The 26,611-nt window shown below is 47.5% G+C and overlaps 1 protein-coding gene across 3 annotated transcripts in view; it reads right to left on the bottom strand.

Annotated features, from left to right (window-relative positions):
• Positions 1–219: 219 nt before the first annotated feature.
• Positions 220–26,611, bottom strand: part of PGGHG (protein-glucosylgalactosylhydroxylysine glucosidase) — a 394,441-nt gene continuing 368,049 nt past the window's right edge. For 2 of the 3 annotated variants that reach the window (XM_069624088.1, XM_069624090.1), the window contains exons 12-14: positions 19,969–20,066; positions 9,227–9,438; positions 1,769–1,976 (exon numbers count right to left, since the gene is read on the bottom strand). In XM_069624088.1, coding sequence (XP_069480189.1) covers positions 1,909–1,976; positions 9,227–9,438; positions 19,969–20,066 — 378 coding nt within the window. In that variant the 3' untranslated portion in view covers positions 1,769–1,908. Of the gene's footprint in view, positions 1,977–9,226; positions 9,439–19,968; positions 20,067–26,611 lie in introns of all 3 variants that reach the window. The other variant, XM_069624089.1, reaches the window with a different exon arrangement.

Raw genomic sequence — 26,611 nt, 5'->3', positions numbered from 1 at the left:
CCTGTTCCAATGCGGCCTTCTTTGGGCTGCGTTTCCTGGAGGATCTCTTTAGGAAGCAGTCCAGGAAACGTAGCCCAGAGACTGTACACTGGCTGCAAGGGGGTTGGGTAGATATTCCTAGCTGTGAGTAAATGTGTATTCAAGGGCACTCGTGTGAGCGTGTGTGTGTTCAGAAAATTGAATGCCCAGTTTAGGTGACATGAGTACATTGAGTAAACATTCTCTTTTTACTTTATTCTTTATTTTTCAGTTTATACATTCAGGAACAAGCATCAAGATTAACAAAAGCAAAGATATTACCTTTGAAAATGATTTGTGTCAATTCACAAGATACATACACAGAGAAAAAAAATCAATGGTGATAATGCCTTCGTAGCAGCAGCATTTCACTGAAGCCTATATTTAATTGGTCATGGTTCAACAGCGCACATTGAATATTCATGAAGAACTTAGGTCTTCAAAGGTGCTTTCCTCTGAAGGAAATCCTTTGCTGCAAAGTCAACTCCTGGTTTACATCCTATGTATTCTACTTTTCTAGAAGACCCAAAGTGGAGCAATTGAAGTGGTGATCTAACATTACAACAATTTTTCAGATGAACGAGAGCCGAAGGTCCTGGATATTGTGGCATGTGGTGGATTTATACGATCTGTGAGTGGCCCCTGGCATCATGGGCAATTATCTTTATGAAGGTTGCATTTAGAAGGTGTACAGGATTTATGGATTGAATAATGTCTTATAGGACTTCAGCTTTGTATTTTTCATCGAGAATCGATTCATGAATCAACCAAATAATTATCTGATCGTGATTAAATGTACTGATTTGCTGCAACACATACGTCATTCAGTCATCCACCAGTCTTCCAAAAATAATTGCTACAAGCTTGACATTGATGTCGCTACAGCCTATTTCCTTTTATTTAGTCATGCCCTTCCTGAAAGTCCCCAGAGATCAAATCAAGTCACGAAGACAGCTCTCCATCTCCATGGATTCACACTCCAGACATTTGGCACAATGCCCATGGCATGCATGCCCTTGATGGGCAACTGGATGCATCGGAAAGATTTGCAGAAATATCGGTTTCTAACAGAATCCACATTTGATCACTGTTGTAGCACCTAGAACAAAGACATCCTATCTATACCTGCTTGTGGGTCAGGCACCTTATTTGGGGAGGGCCGAGGAGGGTACAGAGTGTTCCCCTACAGAATGTCTTGGATTTCTTCTCTCCTGCTGCAGGCGTCTCCATCCTGCCGTGGGACCTAGTGGACCAGGAGACTGCCTTTGTGGTTCTGCATCTGCTTAGAGTGGTTTCCCTGAATTGATTCCTACTCTGGGATCTCTCTCTCCATCTCTCCTGTGTGCCACATTACCCAGAAAGGACACTGCAGACTCGGGACTCTGCAACCAGCAGGTTTGGTGCAGTCCGGCATTTCACGTGCAGCATATAGAAAATACAAAGAACAAGGAAGGGAATTTGGGGGAAGGTAAGACTATTAGAAAGTGCAATGAGACCCCACAGTCAGGAAAAGGAAGGCCTGCAGCCTTACTATACGTCACGCAGCAGATATGTCCAATACTCACTGATCCATTCTTTTCCCAGAATACATATTTCTGTGCAGTGCATTGTAAATATGTGACTGGTGTGCTTGCTAAATGTTGCACAATGCAAAGATGTGTGATTTATAAAACGGATAGACAATGGAAAAGAAAAGCCCTTGGTCAGTACTGTAGAGTGGTCCATGTTGTCTTTGCTAAACTCCAAATGGCACAGCCATGTGAACTGGGGTGTCCGTAGCCCAGTTTCATGCCTTTACTTATGATGTCTGAGCTCTGGCCTCGCTCGGCTTTTCTCTGAATTAGGACCATTCGTAGTGCGTTTCTGACTGCGTGCAAGTTTGGTGCAGTCTCAAAATGGCCAACAGGAACTCGTTCTCTGAATGCGTCCGGCTCCATTGGCAAATGAAATGGGCTTCCCTGAAAGAAAAGAAACATATGCGACATATCAACTAGAGGTTTGCTGCAAAATGTGTTGCATAGCAAAATCAATAGACAGGGGGCTCCAAGCCCCCTCTCCCCCATACTGCTCAATTCCTGCATAGAGAACTAGCCCAGGGGCTGGAGGGGCGCAAACTATGCAGTACTTACATAGTGTAGCAGCCTTACTTCCGGTCTTCCAAAAGCCAGTGTACTCGCAGCACAATGTGTTGTGTGCTATTACCAAAGGCTGAATAATTTTTTCTTAAAAGCCTATTTTAAAAGTGTATGAAAAAAACTATTCTGTGATGTAAATCCATGTGAATTTGTAATCATGTGCCATACAACAGAGCTGTAAACACCATCTCCGACACGACAAATGATTATCATTTCTTTTAAATGGCCGTCCTTGCCTTTGCTTACCCCAGAACATTATGGAGCTCATTTTCTTATTCTCCTGCAATTCGGTGGCGGGGAACGTTTGACCTTTTGCATAACAGGACCCTGCCACCGAATTTCACTCATTTGCACAGCCGACTGCAAAAGGGGAGTGGAAAAAGGCAGTGTAAACACCTGTATGTGCCGTCCTTTTGAACCTTGCCATGCAAATGAAGTAAACGCTGCCTAGCAGGCAACGTTTACATTGGATTCCTATGGCATCTGCCTTTTCTTTTAGATGGCGTAAAAAGCAGGCAGACTCCATAGGAATCCATAGCATTTGTGCCGGCATAACAAATCCTTGCTGGTGCAAATGCTGTAGTATTTGTATGGTAGAGAGGAAGGGGTGGCGGAATTGTAAGTTATGACCCGCTCCTCCGCCATACAAATACAGCCAAATGGGGCGTGATGTGAATGCACGGTGTAACCTTTCATTCACGTAACACTTCGCTCCGAAATTAGCTCCTATGTATTGATCTATTTAGAACTGATGCACCGCATTATAAAGTGACATCCTGAGGATAAACGTTCTTGGTTGCAGTCTTTTTCTACTAGTTGCATGTATGTGCACATCCCAGAGAAGCCTTTGCTAAAACAATATCCTTTTCCTATGACATGTTCATTCATTCATTTTGTCATTTGTATAGCGCCAGTCACCATAATTATGGTCCCAATGAGCTTGTTGGTTGAACGCCCTCAGAGGGACCAGAGTCCCAAATTTGGGAGGTGCTATTATGCGTGTGTGCATTTCAGCCATTAAAGTTATGTGAGGGTGGCCAAGACCGTGTTTGTCACCAATGTCTAAATGGTGTGTGGATGGGCACAGCAGAGGTAAACTATGAGCTAAACAGGACGGATTGTGTTTAAGGAGATAGAGAATTATGTGGGAAGCTACAGTTCAAATTTTTGTTGTTAAAGGTAGCTTAATTTTTATGCAGAGGTGTCTTGCAATAGTGTTTGTGTTATATATGAGTGTAGGGTGTGTGGAATGAGCCGGTGCTTTCCGCTGAATTACAAAGGTGGGGTGTGCGAGGGGAGAAATGGGTTAGCTGGACAAACAACAATGTTTACATCCTGGGCTCCATCTATGTACAAAGAGCAGTGCTATGTATCCCCTAGATTCAAAGGGAGAGCAGGGACTAAAATGCATAGGAAGACTAAACGAGAACAGAATTAGAAAAAAGCCTAGATTTAAAAGGGGGACTCCTATCTGGTTGATCCCATTTAGTACAGATGGACTTAACTGTATTAAAAACGAACTCCCAGGCAATCTAAACTCTCTCTGTCTCTACTCTTTTCATTTTAATGAAAAAGAGGGGACGAAGTAAGGGATGTTGTTCAAAATGTGCAGGAGAAGAATTTGTTAGGACAGATGTTGTGTTAGAGATGTATATTTTTGCCTACACTATAATATGGTTCAATGTAAGACCCAATGAATAGGCCCATCCCAATTTTAAATATGTTGGCACATTTCTGCACCTGATCCCGGTAGCCTCAGGAGGATACATACACATTTCTACCCCCATATATGCCAGTTACATAGGTTGAAGTTATCCATGGTATATTTTGGTAAAATGTGTCTTAGGGAAACGATCTTCAAGTTGCTACCCCTTGATCATCTACATATGTGAGACCCCTCAGTGTGCGATTCCCCACATGGGAGCGTTTTGACTGCCTAGTACATATTGCTTGGTAAGGAACGGGAACCTGAAGGAGAGGCTGATTGCCTTCTGGTGTATATTAGGGAGTGACAAGTCGTGGAATGCCGCAAGGTCCGGAGGGTCCATCAGGGGAAAGAGAAGCTTATGTTTAGGAGAGCCTACTTTATAAAATACCGGGACAATAGATTCCCAAGAGGTGCTAAAACAGCTTGAGTTATGAAAGCCTAGAGCCGTTTATATTCAGCTAACAGGTGGGCTCCGGTAAGGGCTAGAGGGAGTTATGCTGGGTAGGCCCGATTCCATTCAATTCCATTTGCTGGCTCTTGTCAGATGACCCAGTCTGAAGTGAGTAGGTAGGACGGCTGATGGATGGATTGTGTAGGTTATGTGAGAGGCAGGGAATGGGGTGCAGAGAGGTTGTAGGGTGGATGGGCTGATGAGTTGTGTTTTCGCTCTGGTCTAGTGGCTCAGATTAGGTATGCAAGGGTGCAGGAAGGAAGACTGATGGATAGGAGAGTGTGGGCTGTGATAAGAGGGAGGAGTGGGGCACTGCGAATTTAAAGGGTGCATAAGGCTGGTGAGGGGGTTGATGTTGTGTTGGCCAAAGCGGCACGGATTCTGTATGCAAGGGTGCAGAGGGGAAGAGCCCGGTTTTGAGTGCTTTCCTGAAGGTGAGGTGGTCCTATATGCGGCGGGTGGTTACTGGGATAGAGTTCCAAATTGTGGGTGCTTGTACTGAGAAGGAGGAGCTCCCTATAAGAGTAGATTTGGTCACTGGAATTACAAGTAGAGGCGCTCAGCCAGATCTGAGGTTTCTGTTTGGCCTTTGGTCTCCTATTTGGACATATGGCGACTACACAATGCTTTTGACAGGATTATTGAAGCGTTTGAGGTGCACTTGCATATGCTGACAGTACCGGCCCACGTGGGGCTGTGCCCCACATATAATGACTGTAGCATGTTTCTGATAGGATTGTTGGGATATTTGATGATTTGCTTTATTTTTTTATTGTTTTAGCTGATTACTCAACTTTTACAATATCACTTTATACAAAAAAGTTTTAAACAATTCAAATCTAAGCACATTTTTACAATTGTTAGAACATAACCAGTTTTTAACATTTGATTTAAAATTACAATTCACTTATACACAAACTCTCATAAACAAAAAAAGAAACACCTCGACCAAATCTCTTCAATTGAATTCAGTCTATCCATCTATGACTCAATTCACCACAAATTACATTTCATAGTTTTCCTTTGTTCTTTGTGCGAATACAGCTTCAAGAAAATTCATAATTTCAACGCAATTGATATACGTTTCGTGGAAAGAAACAGATTCCATCGATTATCATCACTGAGCGTGTAAAAGGGCATATAATGTTTATGCAATTATAATTCTCTGTTGCTGCATAACGCTAAGATATCTAGCATGATATGTCATAAGGTTTCTTTTTGATTAATATTTCCACAAAACCGGCAGGAATCTAAAGATCGGCTAATAGTTTTCTGTTTCGCCATGACTGCTCTTGTCGGCCAAAGTTCATATCTGAAACGTAAAAAGCCGACCTAACAGTTGCAGATGGATGCCTGATCAAATATGATTCCCATATCCCAAGCTTTTTTCCTGTATGTGGATTATCTCTAAAATCTTTATATAAGCAGCATTGGTCCCATATATTGATCCAATCATGCAAATACATCTTTCTTTTTGCTCGGTCAGGGTTTTCTTAGAGGACATCCAGAGTAAGGTCAGCGGTTGCCTTTATGTTCACAATTGCGTTTCTCCACTTGACAACAAAATCATGACTTGATGTAAGCATGTATCCAGAAAGAGACAGGAGTAAAGTGTTACAGCTCTTAGCTAGGATGCACTTCCTAAACGGTACCATGCTTACGCAGAAGCATTATAGGCTGAGAAATAGCTATTGTCAATCTCACTTCCAATAGTTGTAAGTGCACTCTGTTGAGTTGTTGACTATCAATGCACATACCTAGATATGTGTATTGTTCTACTACTGCCAACTCAAAATCTTGCAATTTCCACCTCAGTCTGTTCCTTCTTGACTCCGGGGCATTGCAGATCATAATTTTAGATTTTTTGATGTTTACTGTGAGCTGGTTGGTGGCTATATACACTGACAAGGCTTGTAATAAGTTATGAAGGCCCATTGGAGTTGTTTTGATTAAAACCAAATCATCGGCATATGAAAGAGCCAACACTTTCTCCTGTACCAATTTTGGAGCATCTGCGTTGACGTTCTCAAATGCATCAGGCATATGAGATAGAAAGAAATTAAAGAGGGCTGATGCAAGTACACACCCCTGCCTCAGCCCTCTCGTAGTTTGTAATTGGGTTGTGAGCATCCCCTCCATGTTTAGTCTGATTTGTAGCAAGTTCTTACTATGAAGTTCGCTTACAATATATGTAATAGTAGGTGGGCATTCTTCTTTTTGTAGTTTGTTGATAAGTAGCTGCCGCGAAACAGAGTCAAATGCTGAGTGAAAATCAATGTATGCAAGATATAAAGGCTGTTTCACTACGTGGCACAGTTGCTTAATAGCATACAACGTTGTTAGGTTGACAACTGTTCCCATCCCTACCACAAACCCAGTCTGATGAGGGTCACTCTTATGACACTTAAGGGTCCATAAATTAAAGTCCTGCAACACAAACCGTGCAAAGATTTTACCCGCTATATCAAACAGTGATATGGGTCTGTAGTTTTCAGCTACAGACCAATCTCCGCTTTTGTAAATTGGGATTACCACAGTTTTGCGCCAGGAATTTGGTATACATCTCCTTTTGATAACATCAGTGAAGATATTTCTTTGGCCCCTTCCATGATAGTTAAATGAGAGTTTTGGTCAGTGATTGGCCGAATCAGGGCATCAAAGATTGGTAGTACAGTGAAGGCCATTGTGTTATCTACAGTCATCAGAGTAGCGTCTGTTGAGTGCTTATTTCAATTTGGACAGTTTTTTCCGAAGTCAGTCTTTTAGCGGTCTTGAGCTTTCTTTTCTGGCAATCCAGTCAGTAATTTGTTGAATTTGGGCAGATTGGAATGTTATTTTTTGATCCAAGGGTTCAAATAAGTGTCCCAAACTGGTTATTGCCATGTTGATTGCCGTTAAAGTAATTTCAAAAAAAGGTTGATGTTTCGTTCCCTCCTTTGATGGACGGAGAGCGTGATAAATTCTGCATATGCACATCTGCTGATAAGTTTGCATGTATTGAAATATCTGCACTCAACGGATGAACCAAATCTATAATAGAGGGCTGCAGGATGCCCATTGGTGTCGAAGACGTTTCACTGTTATTCAGTGAGTCGTTCTGATTTAGTGAAATGGTAGATCCATTTGTCCTACTTCGTTTACCTGCTCTGTCTCTTTGAGCCGGAATTGTGTTCAGGCTCACTATGCCCATTTCATCTCTCAAATCTTGGGTGGTACTGTGCCCAAATGCATCGCCTCCAGTAACATTCAGCAGTTTGCTATACACTATTCTGCTCCCCGACTCAAGTAGTTTCACGCCTCTGCTCAGTTCTATTGTCGAGTCAGGGGGCATCAAATTTGTTGTTGGTGTGACCAGGGACGGCGACTCCGAGTTAAGATTAACTGCACTGCAAGGAACACAAAACCCACGTATATCGGCTGCCGCCATGTTCTTTGGGTTAGCTGCCGTTAATGTTATTGCTTTTTTCGAAATCCACCTCACAAAGTGCGGGCTGGGGCGAGTGCTACTCCTAATGGATATTGCGCTTGCAGGCATGTTAGATTTAAGAGTATATATTGTGGCAAGCATTAGCTTTGAGCAGGCACGCTACACTCGTTTGTCTGATTTCAGCAAGTTTACAACAGCTACTCAACTGTTTAAACTCTTCAGCTGTTCAAAAATGCGAAAATACCTAACAATTGAACACTATACATTATTGTATAGTTCCTGCTCCTTTATTGTGTATTCCTTAATTTGAGTGTACCCTATAACTGTCTGTATTTGTAACATGTAAGCATAGCGCCCAGTTGCCCAAGGGCTCGGTGTGCTCTATAAATACACTAAACTAAACGCTGTTTTTGGTTTGTAGTGTGCAGAAACTCTGGAAACAGGGCGCAACTCCTACTGCTTCAAGAGCACAACTTTTTAGCTCTACAACCGTATTAATGAACAGGGCGGGTAACGCCCAACAGCTCGAGGAGCAGCCAGAGTCCATCTCTCCCCCCCTGCCCTGTATCAAACCTCACGGAAATAGTCTTGGAGGCTAAACAGGTCATCAGACAGTAGCAGATGTAATTAGTATTCACCCGTTCAAGCTCCTCCAACAATCAAAAAAATCCTCGACTTGGTGTTTGGGAATATTCCAACAAAATTGAAAGGAGGCTTTGTGCAGGTTTTACTGGCAACAAGAGTGTTGGGTCGAGTCTGATGTCCCGCGTCCATCCAAACAGCTGTGCCGTGCCCGTTACTCCTCAGGGGGCTTAATGCTGCAAGGGTACTAGCGAGTTGAGTTATGTCCCAGCGGATGGATGGGGCGTGTTCTCAGCTCTTAAAGCAGCCGGGGCACCCGAGTTTACACCAGCGCTTTCAAATAGAACAGTTCAACTCGGCAGCCCTTTTATCGCTATTTCCAGCAAGTAGCAAAGATTTGCTTTATATATGTTGACATCACCTGAATGAACATGTGAGGCGATACCTTACATAAATTATGCTAATATGCTTTTATAGTGCGCCAAAACGCCACCGCAGTAGTTTCAGAGCATCAACATGCAGTGACTATAACAAGCTTATGATGGATTATTAGGATATTTCTGGGAGTATTTACTACATCCTGGCTTTGCCTGGACATGTGCGGCTGCACCCTAAATATATAGTGACTATAATAGGCTTACGATTACAAGGGCCTTCAAGCACACAATTAGAATAGTGTCACAGCACCTGCACAGATGTATTAGCTTAGCACATGGTGACTATACCAGGCACATGATGGCATTATTGAGTGATCTGAGGTTACACTTGAGATGTGACGGCTGAAAAGGTCACTGGCTTGGCCAATGCTTGTTAAACCGCCCCCCCCCCACACACACACACACGTTTAGATTTCCTAGCCACCACTGAGAAGTACACCGTGCAAGTGGGAAACCTGGTGGACCTACCTTTGGCCAGCGGAAAGCGCTGTCGCGATGCTGTCAGGACAGCCTCTAGGGCAGGACTCTGAGCTCGACAGACCGACGTCAGTTCGACTGTAATCTTCTCTGGCCCGAAGGTGAAATTCAACTTGTTTCCAAGATAATAAACTCCGGTGACCTTCAGTGTTCCGATCTCCTCGGGGCAGGCGGGGTCAAAGTTCAAGCAGCTCTTAGAGAGCCTAGGACAAGATGGAAAGGTTAACCCTGGGGATATTAATACCCCTCTATGCAAAAGAAATTAGTTTCAACTCTCATTTTACTAATTTGTCTCTATTACTCTTAGCAACAAAACAGAATTCTCATTTGACTTGTCAAGTTTGCACATTTTCAGATTTTAACATGAAAAATGAAAAAATGTAAAATGAAAAAAATGAAAGAACTTAAATACAAGCAGACACAGGCAAAAACGCACCCACCCACACTATGCAGCTCATTTTCCTCAATTTCGTAATTTTGCATTGGGAGCTGTTACATGTTGACATACACGTAGGTGGCTCCCAGCTGCCAAATGTTCATCATTTGCACAGAGTGCAAAGCGAGGAAATGCTGCCCGACATCCTTGCATTCCAGGCAGCGTTTACTTTTAATTGTGAGTGCTGTTTGCCATGTGCATAGTAAGCAGTGTTCACAATTACAAATAAATGCTGTATGGCATGCAAGCATGTCAAGCAGCGTTTATTTGTATTGTACACGCTGCCTGCCATGTAAAGTTGAGTACGTCTCCACTTTACAGCTCCTTTTTCACTCTGATGTACAAATGCAAAACAATACTGCCATAAGCCAGTGGTTATTACCACTGAAAATAAGAAAATAAAATAAGTTGTGTGCGGTATAAGAGCTCCTTTTAATCTAAACGCATTGAGTACGGCTTTTACGCACTTGATTCCCCTCAAGGCTCGTTTTCATTAATTTGTATGGGCGGAGAGGACGGGCAGATCATAATTTACGATTCGACCAATCCCCTCTGCCATAGAAATACTGCAGCATTTGCGCTGGCATGTATTTTCATGCCGGCACAGATGCTATGCAATCCTCTGGAGTCTGCCCACTTTTTAAAAAGCAGGCAGACTCCATAGGAATTCATTGTAAACGAGGCCTGCCATGCGTAATGTCAGGCAGTGTTCACTTAATTTGAACAGTGTATTGAAAAGGGTAGCTTAGAAGCACATTTGTTGCCTTTTTGCCCTCCCCTCTTGCACTCTGACGTGCAAATAAGGAAAATTCGACGGCAGGAACCTGTGTATGGAAAAGGGCACATGCAACAGGTACCCACTGCCTAATTACGTGGGACTCGAAGATGAGCACCACAGCGCTTAGCTGCAAGAACCCAGGACCAACTTTATCCACCTGAGGAGTTTTCCCCAGCAGAGGCAGTAATAAACGAAGGAGGTTTGTACTCTTCTTGCCTCAGAGACATTGGTAGCTACTGTCTGGCAGGAAACTCTACTGTGCCAGTGGTAAATACTGCCAGGGTGGCGAGATGTGTCGACATGGGTGCAAGAAAAACTATATGGGGCTCATTTTCGAGTTCTTGATCAATTCAGAGGCCCCCGACCTGTATGCATGCACTTTGTGGTGCACAGGTCCCTGCTGGCGGGCAAAAGGCGGCATTTACGTGTGAACACCGCCTATTGCCTTCTCTTTTGATCTTCCCATTGCAAAGTGAGTTAACGCTGCCTGGCATGCTCGCATATTAAGCAGCATTTACAATGGATCCATATAGGGTCTGCGTGCATTACGCTGGTGCATAAAGATGGCCGACCCCATAGGGATCTCCAGAATCTTCCTGCCCGATCAAATGCTGCAGCATTTGTAAGGTGGAGAGGAAAAGAGGCGGCGGAAACGCAAGTTGAATTCCGCCCCTTCTGTCTGCCACGCAAATGAATGAAAATGGGGGGTAACGTTAACGGGAGGCGTAAAAGCCTTAGGTTTTAAGTTTTCCATTAATGTTATGCCCTCATAGAACTCGATCTCCCATGTCTTTACAATAGTGTAAAGCTAACATTTAAAAATATATATTTTTTAAAAACTCATGATAAATACGTGGATGGAAATAAAAGGTGGGGAGAGAGGCAAGAAAAGAGAACACGGAGTTATCAGGGCACTTCCCTAATTTATTCACAAGAAAATGAAAACACGATAGTTAGAAATTGTTATTACTGCACCTGTAAGAAATCAACATTAGTCTGTACACCAGATGGAATGACATGGAGCCGCTGGGATAATTACCGCCAGCTGGCAAAAGACACTTGGCAGAATTATATCAAAGTCAGCAATCCTTATTTTTGAACAACAGAGTCAGGACGTGGCTGTACTCGCTGCCAAAAAAAGAAAATCAGCTGTGAGTAAATCCTAAAACAGTTATCAGCTGCAGTCATGTGACGCGTGTGTCACGTGAAACCAGTAAACACACACATGATGATAGAGGAATGCTGTAAGGGTCACATGCCAGCCCACAGAATGCCAATCTGTCATCTGTCATGAGTCACGAGCGACCCGTGCATTTTACCCCGAGCAGTATTTACCCCATAGGATTTGTCTAGCTGCAGGAAAAGCGAAAACACGTGTTCCACCGCTGTGTTTATTAGAGACGGGCCTTACGCTAGCAGTATTCCCTCCTTCCACGCAGTAATGGCACACCCCAGTGGCAGTTTTTGCTGGCGGGCCTCACAGCCCTAGCGATGGTTTTCCGTGATGACTCGACTCGCCACTTCACTGTGACGAGACTAACGGCACGGCTAACTACACCAAAACGATGGATAAATAGAGGAGGGGAAAGGAAAGAGGAGACACGGCACTGCTCTCCTGCCACTCCCGTTCGCCGTCAGCTGTCTCCCTTACCTAGTCGCTCGCTTTCTGAAGTCACCGTCTCGCTGGAACAGGCACCTGCTTTTCTTGTTCTCTCCTTAATCCCTGCCCTCGCAACTCCTCCATCACTTTCACCTACTCATCCCATCCTCTATGCATTACTGCTGTTTTGTTACTCCTGTTCCACTTGCCTGCTCTTCCTGTTCATTAACCATCCTATTCCCCTGTGACACTGCCATGTCTGAGTCCCTGTTTTGCCCCAGATGCTGTATTCCCAGTGCCCACCTACGTCTCGCTTACTCTGCGATCCCATTCATACTTGGTACAAACCCCCATTCCCCTCACCACCTGCACTCTACCATTCCCCTCACCACCTCCACTCTACCGTTCCCCTCACCACCTCCACTCTACCATTCCCCTCACCACCTCCACTCTACCATTCCCCTCACCACCTCCACTCTACATTCCCCTCACCACCTCCACTCTACCATTCCCTCACCACCTCCACTCTACCATTCCCCTCACCTCCTGCACTCTACCATTCCCTCACCACCTCCACTCTACCATTCCCTCACCACCTCCACTCTACATTCCCCTCACCACCTCCACTCTACCATTCTCCTCACCACCTGCACTCTACCATTCCCCTCACCACCTCCACTCTACCATTCCCCTCACCACCTGCACTCTACCATTCCCCTCACCACCTCCACTCTACCATTCCCTCACCACCTCCACTCTACCATTCCCCTCACCACCTGCACTCTACCATTCCCTCACCACCTCCACTCTACCATTCCCCTCACCACCTCCACTCTACCATTCCCTCGCCACCTCCACTCTACCATTCCCTCGCCACCTCCACTCTACCATTCCCCTCACCACCTCCACTCTACCATTCCCCTCACCACCTCCACTCTACATTCCCCTCACCACCTCCACTCTACATTCCCCTCACCACCTCCACTCTACCATTCCCCTCACCACCTCCACTCTATCATTCCCCTCACCACCTCCACTCTACCATTCCCCTCACCACCTCCACTCTACCACTCCCCTCACCACCTCCACTCTACCATTCCCCTCACCACCTCCACTCTACCATTTTCCTCACCACCTGCACTCTACCATGCCCCTCACCACCTCCACTCTACATTCCCCTCACCACCTCCACTCTACATTCCCCTCACCACCTCCACATTCCCCTCACCACCTCCACTCTACCATTCCCCTCACCACCTCCACTCTACCATTCCCCTCTACATTCCCCTCACCACCTCCACTCTACATTCCCCTCACCACCTCCACTCTACCATTCCCCTCACCACCTCCACTCTACCATTCCCCTCACCACCTCCACTCTACCATTCCCATCACCACCTCCACTCTACCATTCCCATCACCACCTCCACTCTACCATTCCCCTCACCACCTGCACTCTATCATTCCCCTCACCACCTGCACTCTACCATTCCCTTCACCACCTCCACTCTACCATTCCCCTCACCACCTGCACTCTACCATTCCCCTCACCACCTGCACTCTACCATTCCCCTCACCACCTCCACTCTACCATTTCCTCACTGTCTTTCTTTAGTACTCCAGTGCCTCGCTCACTCACCCCCTCTCATCTCAATTCTCTCACCCTCACCCACCACACACTCTACACTCCTATTCTCCCTCTCCAGCGTGTCCCTTATTTCAGTCCTTTCTCGGTTTCTTCTGTACGTGGACCACATGACCTTCTCCTCCACTTGCCATTGGTACACCTCCTCTGTGCATTTCTTCTCCCGACGGAACTGCCCATCTCTTCCCACATGTCATTATTGATTACATTCTGTTCTCATCGGGAAGCGGCTGCTTTAACGAACACAGTGGATTTAAGTGGCAGAAAGTCCCTCCACAAGTCTATGGGCCTCATTACAAGTACTCCGGTCCGGAATTAACACTGCCGGTAAAACCATACCGGCACCGTTTCCATGTCCGCCCAATCATGACCCGCGGCCCCGGTAATAGCACCACCCTAAACCGCCACCGCGGAAATAGGGTTCCCGTTAAGTCCGTCTGCACGGAAACCCCTCCGTTACCGTCAACACGAAACACCGCGAGCATCACAACTAGCGCGGACACGGAAATACCGGCAAAAAAATGGCGTAAATACCGTGATCACGGTGGCGGAACCGCCGCCACCGCGAACATGGCGTTATACACTGCCTGCTGAACTGAATCAGGGCACAGGTGCACCAAATCAGCCCAGCTGGACCTAGCAGGCCACTGGGAGCCTACAAAAGGGCCACACCCAGCCCAACACAACACAGAACCATGCAGGCAGCAGGTCTAGTAGCACTGGGACCGGGCCTACTCAACCAACAGGCAGCACTGCACATGGTGGCAGTAATGGCGCAGAGGAGGAGGCGTAGGCGGAGGAGGTGCAGGCGGCAACCAGCCAACCCTGCAGCTATGGCAAACCCCATTGCCCAGCCAGCCCGACCCCGCCGCCAGCCAGCAATACCACACATCAGGGCCTCACCCTGGAACCTCACCCCAGGACAGATCCACACACTATACCGGCTGGACCGTGCAACAATCCTGCACATCACCGCCATGATTGAGGACAACATCAGCAGCCTAATTGACACCCCCACCGCCATCCCCCCCCTCTTGAAGGTTGTCTCAGTACTGCATTTCCTTGGCACTGGCACCTATCAACACACGGTTGGTGAGCTGCACGGCATATCACAACCCTGTTTCTCCAAAATCCTGGTACAGGTACTGGATGCCCTGTTGCGCCATGTGTCGGAACACATAGCCCTACCCCGCACCCTCCCCGAGGTCATTGCCACCAAGTTGGCCTTCCATGCCATAGCAGGCATGCCAAATTGCATAGGCGCAGTTGACTGCACCCACGTCGAGCTGACAGTACCACATGCAATTGAGGCGGTGTTCCGCAATAGGAAACAGTATCACTCTTTGAATGTCCAGATGGTTTGTGATGCCATGCAACTGATTACACACTGCTGCGCACGTTTCCCAGGCTCATCACATGACTCAATGGTACTGCGGAATTCCACGTGCCACGGTACATCGAACGCTATGCCGGACAAAGCACATGGCTGTTGGGTGAGTACAGCTGACGATGCTACAACCCTGTCGGAGTGGTGTGTGTGTGTCCAGGCCAATGAGCATTGTGAGTGTGCCGCTGTGACCGCACATGCATCACCCCCCTTCCATCTACCAAATACACAGCGGATGCCAAACATCATGAAGGAAGACATGACAGGGCACCACAATGTGCCCGTGCACACACTGGCACAGCCAATCCCGTCACTGTCCCATGAACCCTGTGCCACTGCAGACACCCACCCTCAATTGGAACACTGCCTCAAAAAGCACGAGAGGCGTGTAAATGAGACGACGTGTATTTACTACTTCCGTACAGTGGAGTCACTCTGCCATGTGTGGACAGCACTGCACCGTGACATGCACACAATCAAATGTCACCCGCAGGGCACAGTAAACATGCACGTTAATGTGTAGGCCCATATGCAGTCAGCGACATACACCATGATGCCCAAAACATACCTCCCTACACTGCATGGTACATATGCATGAATGAATGATGATACAAGAATGCACAGCAGCAGATGAGGACATGATGCCACAAACACTGACATGTTCCCCCATCTACATCCCATGTAGGTGATGCGGGATATGCACTCACGCCATGGATGATGACACCTGTACGGAGACCAAGGAACAGGCATGAAGAGGCATACAATAGGGCACATATCCGCACACGTGGAATGATTGAGAGGACATTTGGACTGCTGAAGGCCCGTTTCCGCTGTCTGAGCAGATCTGGCGGATCACTGCTGTACAGCCCAGTGAAGACGGGTAAAATCACGCTCGTATGTGCCATGCTGCACAATATATGCCTGCGCAGGAACATCCCAATGCCACCAGACGCAGATGAGGAAGATGGGGATGGGGATGGGGATGGAGATGGGGATGGAGATGGGGATGGAGATGGGGATGGGGATGGGATGGCACCGCCTCCCCATGGGGGTCCACATGATGGCCAGAGAGCACGGGATGCCCTGATTCGCATTTACTTTTGAGTCACAGCACATTCACAGAAATGCACGAACATGGTGACGACAATGAATGAATAGTTGCACTGCAAAATAAATGATCAATGTCCACACATGTATGTCTTGATTTGAAATGGTGATGTATTGATGTAACAACAACAGGGAAGGAGGTGCATTGGTTAGGGAAGCTGTACACCCGGGGCCACCCACCACCCAAACGTGCCCACCCCCACCCAGAGCCCATTGTTCAAAACCCCCAAAACTACCTACCCCACCACCCAAACGTGTCCACCCCTCTCACACCCTTGTAGTCCACATGTGTCCTGCACTGCCCCACACACATGCCATCACTTCCGTGTGCGCTTCTGTGCCTGTGCAACCTTGCCCGAGGGACCCGTTAGCCTACTCGAGCGCCTCCTTGGACTGGCAGTAGTGGAGCTGGATGGGGTGGTTGTGTTTGATTGGCCAGAATCTGGGATTGAGGGGATCCGTGCCAGATTTGCCTGTTGGCCAACCAACAATGCCTCTACAAGCCTGGAGGTGTGGTCGTTGCCCTCCCGCACATGGCGTGCAAGGGTTAATATAGTGCTCGCAAAGCGTCCGATGGACCTCGACAGGCGACGCACTGAGGCGCTGTAGCTCTCCCTCTGCAGCCTGGATTCCTCTAGCTTCCTCTCCACCAGCTGGGTGAGGGTAGCCTGCTGGTCTTCCATTCGCTGCATGCGGGCATTCAGTTTGGCCATGGATGGGGTGGGCGACCTCATTGGACTCCCCAGTGAAGTGGGGCTGAACCCCAGCTCATGGAAGGAGCCCAGGTCTTCCAATGTGGGCATCTCCCCCTGTGGCCCCATTTCCGAGTGCTCTTGCGGGGCACTGTTATCACTGCAGGCCGCCCCCTCTGCAGTGCTGCTGCCTTCGGTGTTGTGTTGGGTGGCCATGATAGGTTCCCGTGGCACCTGTCTAGACTCAGCCAGTCTGGAGACGGTGGGGATGTCGGTGGTGGTAGTGGGCCGCACATCTGTAGTGGCTGGTAATGTGGCCAGAGGTGCAGAACTGCCGGCAGCATCCTCCTGTGTGGTGGCGGTGGCTTGTGTACTTGCCGGTGCAGATTGGCTGGCCTGTTGTGCAGTATCACTGTCACTTGAAACGGCTGTGGGGACACAAAGGGCATGCAATTAGTGTTGTTGTGGTGGCAGATGGGTGCATCACATGCGTCATTAAGATTGTACATTGAATAGTGTTAGTCACATGCATCTGATTGCTGGTGTATGCATTCTGTGATATTGGTTGCCATACGGATCATGATGGGTCCTTTGGCCCACACATGCACTGCCTGGGGGGGAGGGGGTTGTTAATGGGTCCTTTGGCCCACACATGCACTTCCTGGGGGGGGGTTGTTAATGGGTCCTTTGGCCCACACATGCACTGCCTGGGGGGGGGTTGTTAATGGGTCCTTTGGCCCACTCATGCACTGCCTGGGGGGGGGGGGTTTAATGGGTCCTTTGGCCCACACATGCACTGCCTGGGGGGGGGTTGTTAATGGGTCCTTTGGCCCAGTACTCACAACTGCATATTTACATGTGGCATTCATGTTTGGGCACTTACCGGCATCTGCAGGTGGGCTCACTCCTGCCTCAGCCTGCCCGATCCCATGGATTCCCTCTAGGTGGAGGACGCTGCTGCAACGCTCCTCCCATGCTTGCAGCCTCAGTGGGGAAGGGGGTCCTCCGCCTGTCCCACTGCTGCGTTGGCGGTGTGTGGAAATGAGGTTGCGTACCCTCAGCCTCAGGTCGTCCCACCGCTTGTGGCAGTCCTTCACGCTCCTCACTGCCACGACCACAGCGGTGCACTTGCGTGTAGCTTCGGCCCACACCTCCTTCCTCCGCTGCTGTGTGGCACGCCGTTGGTCGGCGCTGAACAGCATCTCCGCATTGTCCACAATGTGCTCCACCAAGACGGTTAGCTCCGCCTCGCTGAAGCGCTGTTTGCGCTGTCTCTGAGCAGGAATCCTGGCAGACATGCTGGTGGTCCCTTTTGGCTTCTCAGAGTTAGGATTGTGCTTGTGCTGGCTCTGGATGGCAATGGATTGTGCTTTTATATGATGGCCGCCTCTCTGTTTCCTGTTTTGGCGATCATGGCATTTCCGGTTCCGTGTCCATGGCGGCGGAGGCGGAAACGGGTTTTGCGCCACTTGTGGCTGCGTTATTTCCATTTCCGTGGGGTTTTCCGTGACAGCGGTAACAACGTTTCCGAGTCCGTGTGGTGCGCGCGACCGACAGCGTGTAATCGGACGGTTTTTCCGCAACCTTGCGGACACGGAAACGTTTTTACCGCCGTCACGGATTTTGCACGGTCCCGGACTGGCAGGTTGTAACGAGGCCCTATGTCTTTGGGAGATTTTGAATAGTCAAAGCCGTTTTCAAGATTAAGGGGGTCGTTTAGAGGTGGATTTTTGTGTGTGAAATACTGCCGCCGTCAGTTACCACCTCTGCCAAAGTATGTCCAAATCTGTCCAATTCAGAGTTTACCACTGGGGGAGGTGGTATTTTTGGGATACCTACTGAGGTATTCCAGGAATATCACCTCAGAGAGTGGTAACCATAAAATGCATTTTTTTTAAACATTGGGCCTAATGCCGAGTTTGCCGGTCCGGAAATAAGGGTGCCGGTAAGCTTACCAGTACCTGTAGGGCACAGCGGTCACGGTAGGCAAAGCAGTCACAGAAGCACTGCCACAGTTAACAACGGTGCCGGTGCTTCCGTGTCCCCACTCCCATAGAGTCCTATGGGAATTAACAAAATTACCGGCGCCTGACTTCCCGGCCGCCAGACTTGTAATAGCACGGTGCACCAGGAAGTCAGGCACCCTTTTTTTTGCCATTTCCACCTTTAATGTGAAGATGAAAATGGATAATGTACTGTAAGGGTTCATGCCACTCTGACCCTTTTTTGCATTACATGGGTAAAAGGATGAGAAGGGGCATCAGAGGTGCTCACCTTTTTACCCCCCTTACCTTGGCGCACTGTAATACCTACACTACTGTATTGAAGACAAGCCGCTGCGTGTCCCTGCTGTCCAGTAAAAAGAGCTAAACATATATTGGGACCAATTTGGAATATACAAACGGGCAGAGTTTTGGTAGAATGTCTGCCTGCAATACCGCCAGCACCATTTCACCAAACACAAAATTATCCAGTTGGTAAAATCAGCGGCATTTGCCAAATACCACCAATTGTACTACTAATGCCCAACTCCAAATGACCCTCAGCGTGTTGTTCTGCTAAAAACACTGCCGCACCCAGTACACTTAATTTAGGCAAAGAGGTGCGGATTCAAGACTAACAAGTAATCCCCCGGGCTCAAAAATAAGGCGGTGGCTCACACTCGAAAGACATTTATTTCGTCTGGTTGCACACAGATGGCTCCAGGAAATAAATTGCATAGAGAAGTGCACATATATTGAAATGGATTCACTTTTCTCATTGGCTCAGATAAAGGTCTCTTCAGAATTGGTTGATCTTCTTGGCATTTGTGTCATTAAATGTATGCTCCAGTTTCATGATCCATAATATCCACCCATCGCCATGCAATTCGCATCTCTGCATTGGCGCCAATTTCTTTCAGCGGCCGCATTTGATTACAATTGGTCCACCTCAGCTTTTATTTTTGTTTAAATATAATTCGAACTGTTGTTAAGGATTAGACGGACTTCCCCGGCATTGCATGGAAATCAATAGCGCCCCTATACGTTCTGTTCCTTTAATGTAATTCATACATGTCCAAGGCCCGCCCCTCGCTGCACAGACACACCTGAATCCAGTGTAGCCGAAGAGCACAGCCTGGAGAAATCCACCCATTCCCGTCAGGAAGTTCACAGCTCCGGATCCATCGGCACTCTCCGTCCAAATCTATCATAGACATAAAAGAAAGACTCAGAACGGTGTCCTTACCAGCTGCATTCAATAACACTTGACTTTTCTTCTGCCAGAAGGTGCCAGCTCAGTTTTAGGAAATCCGCGTTCTCATCTAACTTTAAGCAAAGTATGTATTGTTCAGCATCTCCTCCACATGAAAGAAATTCACCATCACGTCACACCCGGTTGAACACTATCCACTCGGCCTGTGTTTAAATGGTGGTGTTCATGAGCGACACCGGAGTACAAGCACTCTGGAGCACATTTTCAAATGAGCCGTAACGTGAATGCAAGGCGTAAAAACTTTGAGCACGGCTTTGATGCCAGGGCTCATTTTCACTTGGCGTAGAGGGATGGAACGCAACTTGCGTTTCCGCCGCTCCCTTCCTCTTCACCATACAAATGCTCAAGCATCTCTGCAGACATAGATTTTCTTTGCTGAGACAAATGCTGGGGATCCCTGTGGGGTCCGCCTGCTTTATGTACCGGCATAAAGTAGGCAGACCCTATAGGGATCCATTGTACACACCACCTGCCATGCGAGCATGTACAATGGATCCCTATGGGGTTCGCATGCTTTATGCTTCTGCAGCATGCGGATGCCATAAAGATCTCCAGCATTTGCGCTTGTGTAAAAATCCATGCGAGCATGGCAGGGAGCGCGTACAATTGAAATGGAACCCTGCCCGTCATGCTCGCATGGTGGGGTTGGTTTCATTGCAATTGGGAATACCGATTGCCATGCGCGCATGGTAAGCAGTGTTCCCAATTGAATTGAAGCACTCCCCGCCATGCAAGCATATGGGGGGGAAGTTTCATTGTAATTGTGGGCGGAGTTGGCAATGAAAATTAAACGGTGCCTGGTATGTGAGCATGCCAGGCAGCGCTTACTCACTTTGCACGGCGGAGAGAAAAAGTGCAGTGCAAAATGCAGCATACAAACGGGCATACTGCCTTTTGCCCCGCACTTTTGCACCCCGCCATGCAAATGAGAAACATGTTGCAGTGCAAACTTAATGGCTCCCTGCCGCCAAATTAGACTTTTAAGGAACATGAGCTCCTCTGTAGACGGGACTGACTGTTGTACAGGGTAGGAGGGAGTAGGGATAACATGTTACCACCTGCCCAAGTTAATGCTTGGAAGCCAGGCATGTAACATTGACCGGCAAGGGATTAGTGCCTGTTTAGAGAAGTCGCTGAGACATTCCCACTGTGCTGTCCATTCAGAAGGGCCTAAGATACTTTTCAACCACTATAAACTGGGGTGAATTTGTTAAGCTCGTCCAGGCAAATATGGGCTTTAACAGGGACAGGAAAGGGCAGGAAGGAAATGAGCAGGTGCTTGGCCAGTGATGAAGACAGACCTAGGAAGATCATGGGGCGATGACTTTCTGTGGATTGAAGCAACAAGTCGATGATCAATTTGCCTGGTGAGACCAGAGAAGACTTTACGTACAATATTTGTATTTATTTATTGAAGCAATTTTGGTTTAAATCAAACCGTCTGCTTGTTACAGAGACAGGGGAAACAACTGCAATAAATTGACATAAATAGATGCACCACATACGCATGCCAAAATATCCGAATATAAAAGAAAAAACAATGTCATTTCATTCATTTCTTATCATTCCATTCAAAATAATTGACTTCTAAAATCTTCCAAAAGTTAAAAATTGCAATAATAATGAATATTTGGTTGCCATTAAACAGTCGTTGGCAGAAAACATCCTGATAATGTACCCTCATATCACTAATAAAGCATGGCACATCTTTGCCCTCATGGGTTCTAACTTCTCACATTCGACATATAAATTCTGCAATGTTTCTATTGACGCCTTGCTCCCACAAGCCCTACATATTCTCAGCTTCCGAGCCAATTTTTCTGTAGCACAAGTAATTCCCTTGAGGGAAGCAGATTTAGCCTAAATGGCATCAAAGGTTTTGCCACCACTTTGCTAGGCAGTTTTTTGCAATTATTGTTGCAATTGTATCCATACGGGACACATCCGTGTGAAATCTGACAGCGGCTTGTGGCCTACTGGATTAAGTGTTGTCACATTCCTGATCCAACGAATCCATTTTTTGAAAAACCACCTTTCTAAAAACCCCAATGTTTCCACGGGATTTCAGAGAAATATCCAGGAAGTGCATGGCTTCCTTGCATTCTGTTATAACATTTTTTAGTGTTACACAAGATCCCTGACTATGACCTCTATTCAGCGTTCCATCCATGGAGGATGGACAGTCCAGGCCACCATATAAAATCTTTCTGAACATCATCCTTCTCCGCTTCATCACATGAGTTCCTAATAAGGTTAGTGCTAATTCGAGGCTGATGGCTTGACCAGGCGTGTCCCTAAGCAAACCCGACAAGAATCTTAATACAAAACCTTTCCCTCTGGACAGTGCCTTGCAGTCCAGCCTGATAGTGGCTTCTAAAGCATAAATGAGTACAGGAGTAATGTTCATGCGGTATAGTTCTAACAGAGAAAGCCAAGGATAAAGCCATACACTCGCTCGACATGTTTAACTTTATATTACAGGAAAGATCTTTGTTTTAGGCTTTTCTGCAAATGTGTGGTACGTAGGCTCTGCCCTGTATGGAATCCTAAGTGTCTAAACCCTTGTACCACTGCCACTGCTTTACCATTTAGCTCACATTTACAGGGTTTAGGTTTCCGTCTATTGTCCTGCATCACCATGATTCAATGCCAGAGAATTCTCTTGGGCATAGTAACTGGTGGCCGCCAGACTGTGCTGCAGGCCAAAAGCGGCTTTGGCCATCAAAATAAGGTCATCAGCATAAGCCAACCATGGGATTTTCAAGTGGCAATACAATAACTCACATCAGATGCCCTTCCTAACTCCTCCCTGGTACTCAGTGCACCCCCAGGTGCTCGGTGCACCCCCACACGTCCTGTAGGACTGGCACTCTGACTGAGCGCCAGCCCTGATGATAAACACACAAATAAAACTGAGTGGCGCGCCAATGAGTGCCACGCAGCATGGCACTCACAGGGTTTAAAAACAAAATATATGAACAGGGCTGGCACTCAGTCAGGGCACTGACCGAGCGCCATCTCTGATATAAAATAATCACAGGGTCGTCATGGCAATCACGTTGGCGTTGCTGTATGCGTCGCGCCCTAGGGATTCAAGTGCTTCCAGGGCACAGCAGTGCTGTGCGCCTACATGTGTCCAGTGTGCAGCTACCTGGCCATGTTCCTGCCCCAGAGGACCTAAGGTATGTGTGTGTAGTGTTGTATGTATGCATGTATGTGTGTGTGCAAAGCTGAGTGAGTCTGTAGCTGTGTGTGTGTGTGTGTGTGTGTGTGCATGTATGTATGCATGAATACGTTGGGATTAGAGTGTGCCTGGAGTCTCTGGGCATGTGTGTGCGCATGTCTTTGTATCATCTTTGCAATCACATGCATGAAGCTGCTGCCACAATCTATCCATGCCAGTAGTGGCCACTTTAAATCACGTGTATTGAGGCTGAAGTGTTTCAGGCATATGATTGCAAGTGACCATTACTGGCATGGCTAGGTTGTGGGCCACAACCTATTTATGCCAATAATGGTCACTTTAAATCACAGGCATGAGGGTGCTGCCAAACAACCTATCCATGCCAGTAACGGACACTTGAAATCATATGCCTTAATACACATGATTTAAAGTGCCCACCACTGGCATGGCTAGGTTGTGGCAGCAGCTTCATGCATGTGATTTAAAGTGACCATTACTGGCATAGGAACGGCAATATATCTATGCCAGTAATGGTCCATTTAAATCACATGCATGAAGCTGCTGCCACAACCTATCCATGCAAGTACCGGTGACTCGCTTCATGCATGCGATTTAAAGTGACCATTACTGGCATGGCTAGGTTGTGGCAGCAGCTTCATGCATGCGATTTAAAGTGACCATTACTGGCATAGATGGCTTGTAGCAGCAGCTTCATGCATTAACGGTCACTTTGAAACACATTAATGAAGATGCTGCCACAACCTATTTATGCCAGTAATGGTCACTTTAAATCATATGCACGAAAATGTTATAAATAGTTCCTGTGTAGTGTACTGTCGGTGACATGGCCTTTACTGCATTTATTCATGTGTTACCATAGTGAACCAGCTGTACATTGTATGGCCTTTTACCCCATTTCTGTCAAAATGTGTGCTGTAAAAAGCATCCTTTCAGCACATTATTTAAAAAAATACATTCTCTGGGGAAATCCTCTCCATACCCCTCCTAATTGTTTTAGGCTCCCTCACTACTCGCAGTAGCTTGTGCTAATTTGAGGCAAAATTTAGGACCATCAACTGAAAACATTCACCACCCAGTGAGGGCTCACCCATGAATCGTTTAGAATCATGGTGCCCCTTCAGGAGCTATTCACCCCCCTGCCCAATTCCTCTGCATGAAAAGCTGCACCCACCACTGCTACACCAATCAGCAGTGCCATGCAATACCAGGCCAGCTGAAAGTGCGAGGGAAGAGAGATCATGTGAAAGTCTAGGCCCCACTACAGTGCTATGCAATATCGGACCAGTCGGACAGTTGAGGGAGGAGAGATCACGTGAAAGCCCATACACACCCCACCGCCATATCATGCAATATCGGACCAGTCGGAAAGTTGAGGGAGGAGAGATCACGTGAAAGCCTATACACACCCCACCACCACACCATGCAATATCGGACCAGTCGGAAAGGTGCGGGAGGAGAGATCACGTGAAAGCCCATACACACCCCCACCACCATACCATGCAATATCGGACCAGTCGGAAAGGTGAGGGAGGAGAGATCACGTGAAAGCCTATACACACCCCACCACCATACCATGCAATATCGGACCAGTCAGAAAGGTGAGGGAGGAGAGATCACGTGAAAGCCCAGACACACTAGCACAGCCATTCTATGTCAGGTATGCCAGAAGGTTGAGGGGGAGAGATCAGGCCGAGGGCTTCAGGATGGAACAGTGCCATTCAATATCCGTCAAGTCTCAGAAAGTAGAGAAAAGAGCAAACTGTGACATACATCAGCATTGCCATCTGATGCAAGGCAAGGAACGAAGGTTGGCGGGAGGACCCTTCATGTGTACAACTTAGTGCGGCTCGGTTTTAGTCATGGGGAGCAGGGCTGAGAAGAAGAGATCAGGCGTAGGTATCGCTGTTCAATTTGCAGCAAAGAAAGAAGGTGAAAGGAGACGCATCAACATTGAGTGGAGAGGCCAAGCACTAGTCAAGGGGATAGAGGGTGAGACGCCACAAGCATGTACTGGAGGAAGATAGCAGAAGCGCACGGAAAGAAACCTATCAACACCAAGGAAAGGCAGGAAGAAGAGAGGAACTGCACTACTGGGTCAGGAGAAGTCAAGAGAAGCACTACTGAAAAGGGGAGATAATGGCTCGCGAACGGTCAGGGATTAGGAGTGACAACACCAAGGAAAGGTAGGGTGGAAGAATGACAACTGTGGAAGAAACTGCACTACTGGGTCAAGAGAAGCATGAGCAGCACTACTGAAAAGGGAGAGAGGATGGATCGTGAGGGTCAGCGATTAGGAGTGACAACATCAAGGAAAGTTAGGGGGGGGAAGAACGACAATCGCGGAAGAAACTGCACTACTGGGTCAGGAGAGGTATGAGCAGCACTACTGAAAATGGAGAGAAGGATGGATTGTGAGGGTCAGCGATAAGGAGTGACAACATCAAGGAAAGGTAGGGTGGAAGAACGACAACCGTGGAAGAAACTGCACTACTGGTTCACGAGAAGCATGAGCAGCACTACCGAAAAGGGAGAGAGGATGGCTCACGAGGGGTCAGAGATTAGCAGTTACAACACCAGGGAAAGGTAGGGTGGAAGAACAACAACCTTGTAGTGGAAGAAGAAAGAAACTGCTCTACTGAATCAGGAGACGTCATGTGCAGCGCTAATGAAAAGGGAGAGGGTATGGCTAGCGAGGGTCAGGGATCAGGAGTGACACTACCACGGAACGGTCGGATGGAAGAAAGACAATCTTGGAGTGGAAGAACTTGCGCTGCTGGCCTGGGTCAGGCGAAGCACGATCAGCACTACTGAAAAGGGGGAAGAGGATGGCTCGCAAGGCATCTGGGATTAGGAGTGTCAATACCAAGGGAAGGTAGGGTGGAAGAACGACAGCCTTGCAGACAGTGGAAGAAACTGCACTGGGGGCCATGAGAAGCATGAGCAGCACTACTAAAAAGGGAGAGCGGGTGGCTCGCAAGGGCCAGGGATCAGGAGTGGCATCTCCAAGCAAGGAAGAAGAATGAAGCAAGGGCAGGGAAAGAAAGAACCAGAGGAAGAAGAGAAGCGGATGCAGTGTACAGCAAAGGAACTCGCTGCCTTAGGATGAGGGCAACGAGGGAGGAAGATCACCCCAGCGTGGAAGGGTAACACATTACTCTGAAAGAATGGAGATGGCAGCACAGGTGTGAGCCCATGGATACTCAGCTTTCGCATCACCTGGCTGCCAGCATTGCATCGTGCCATGAGCTTGGCTTGTAGGCAGAAGCTTGCC

The sequence above is a fragment of the Ambystoma mexicanum genome, chromosome 11 (genome assembly GCF_040938575.1).
Source record: "Ambystoma mexicanum isolate Mex_15411 chromosome 11, UKY_AmexF1_1, whole genome shotgun sequence".
NCBI lineage: Eukaryota > Metazoa > Chordata > Amphibia > Caudata > Ambystomatidae > Ambystoma > Ambystoma mexicanum.
Note: the sequence above shows the minus strand (reverse complement) of the source record. Positions and strands in the feature narration are given on the sequence as shown.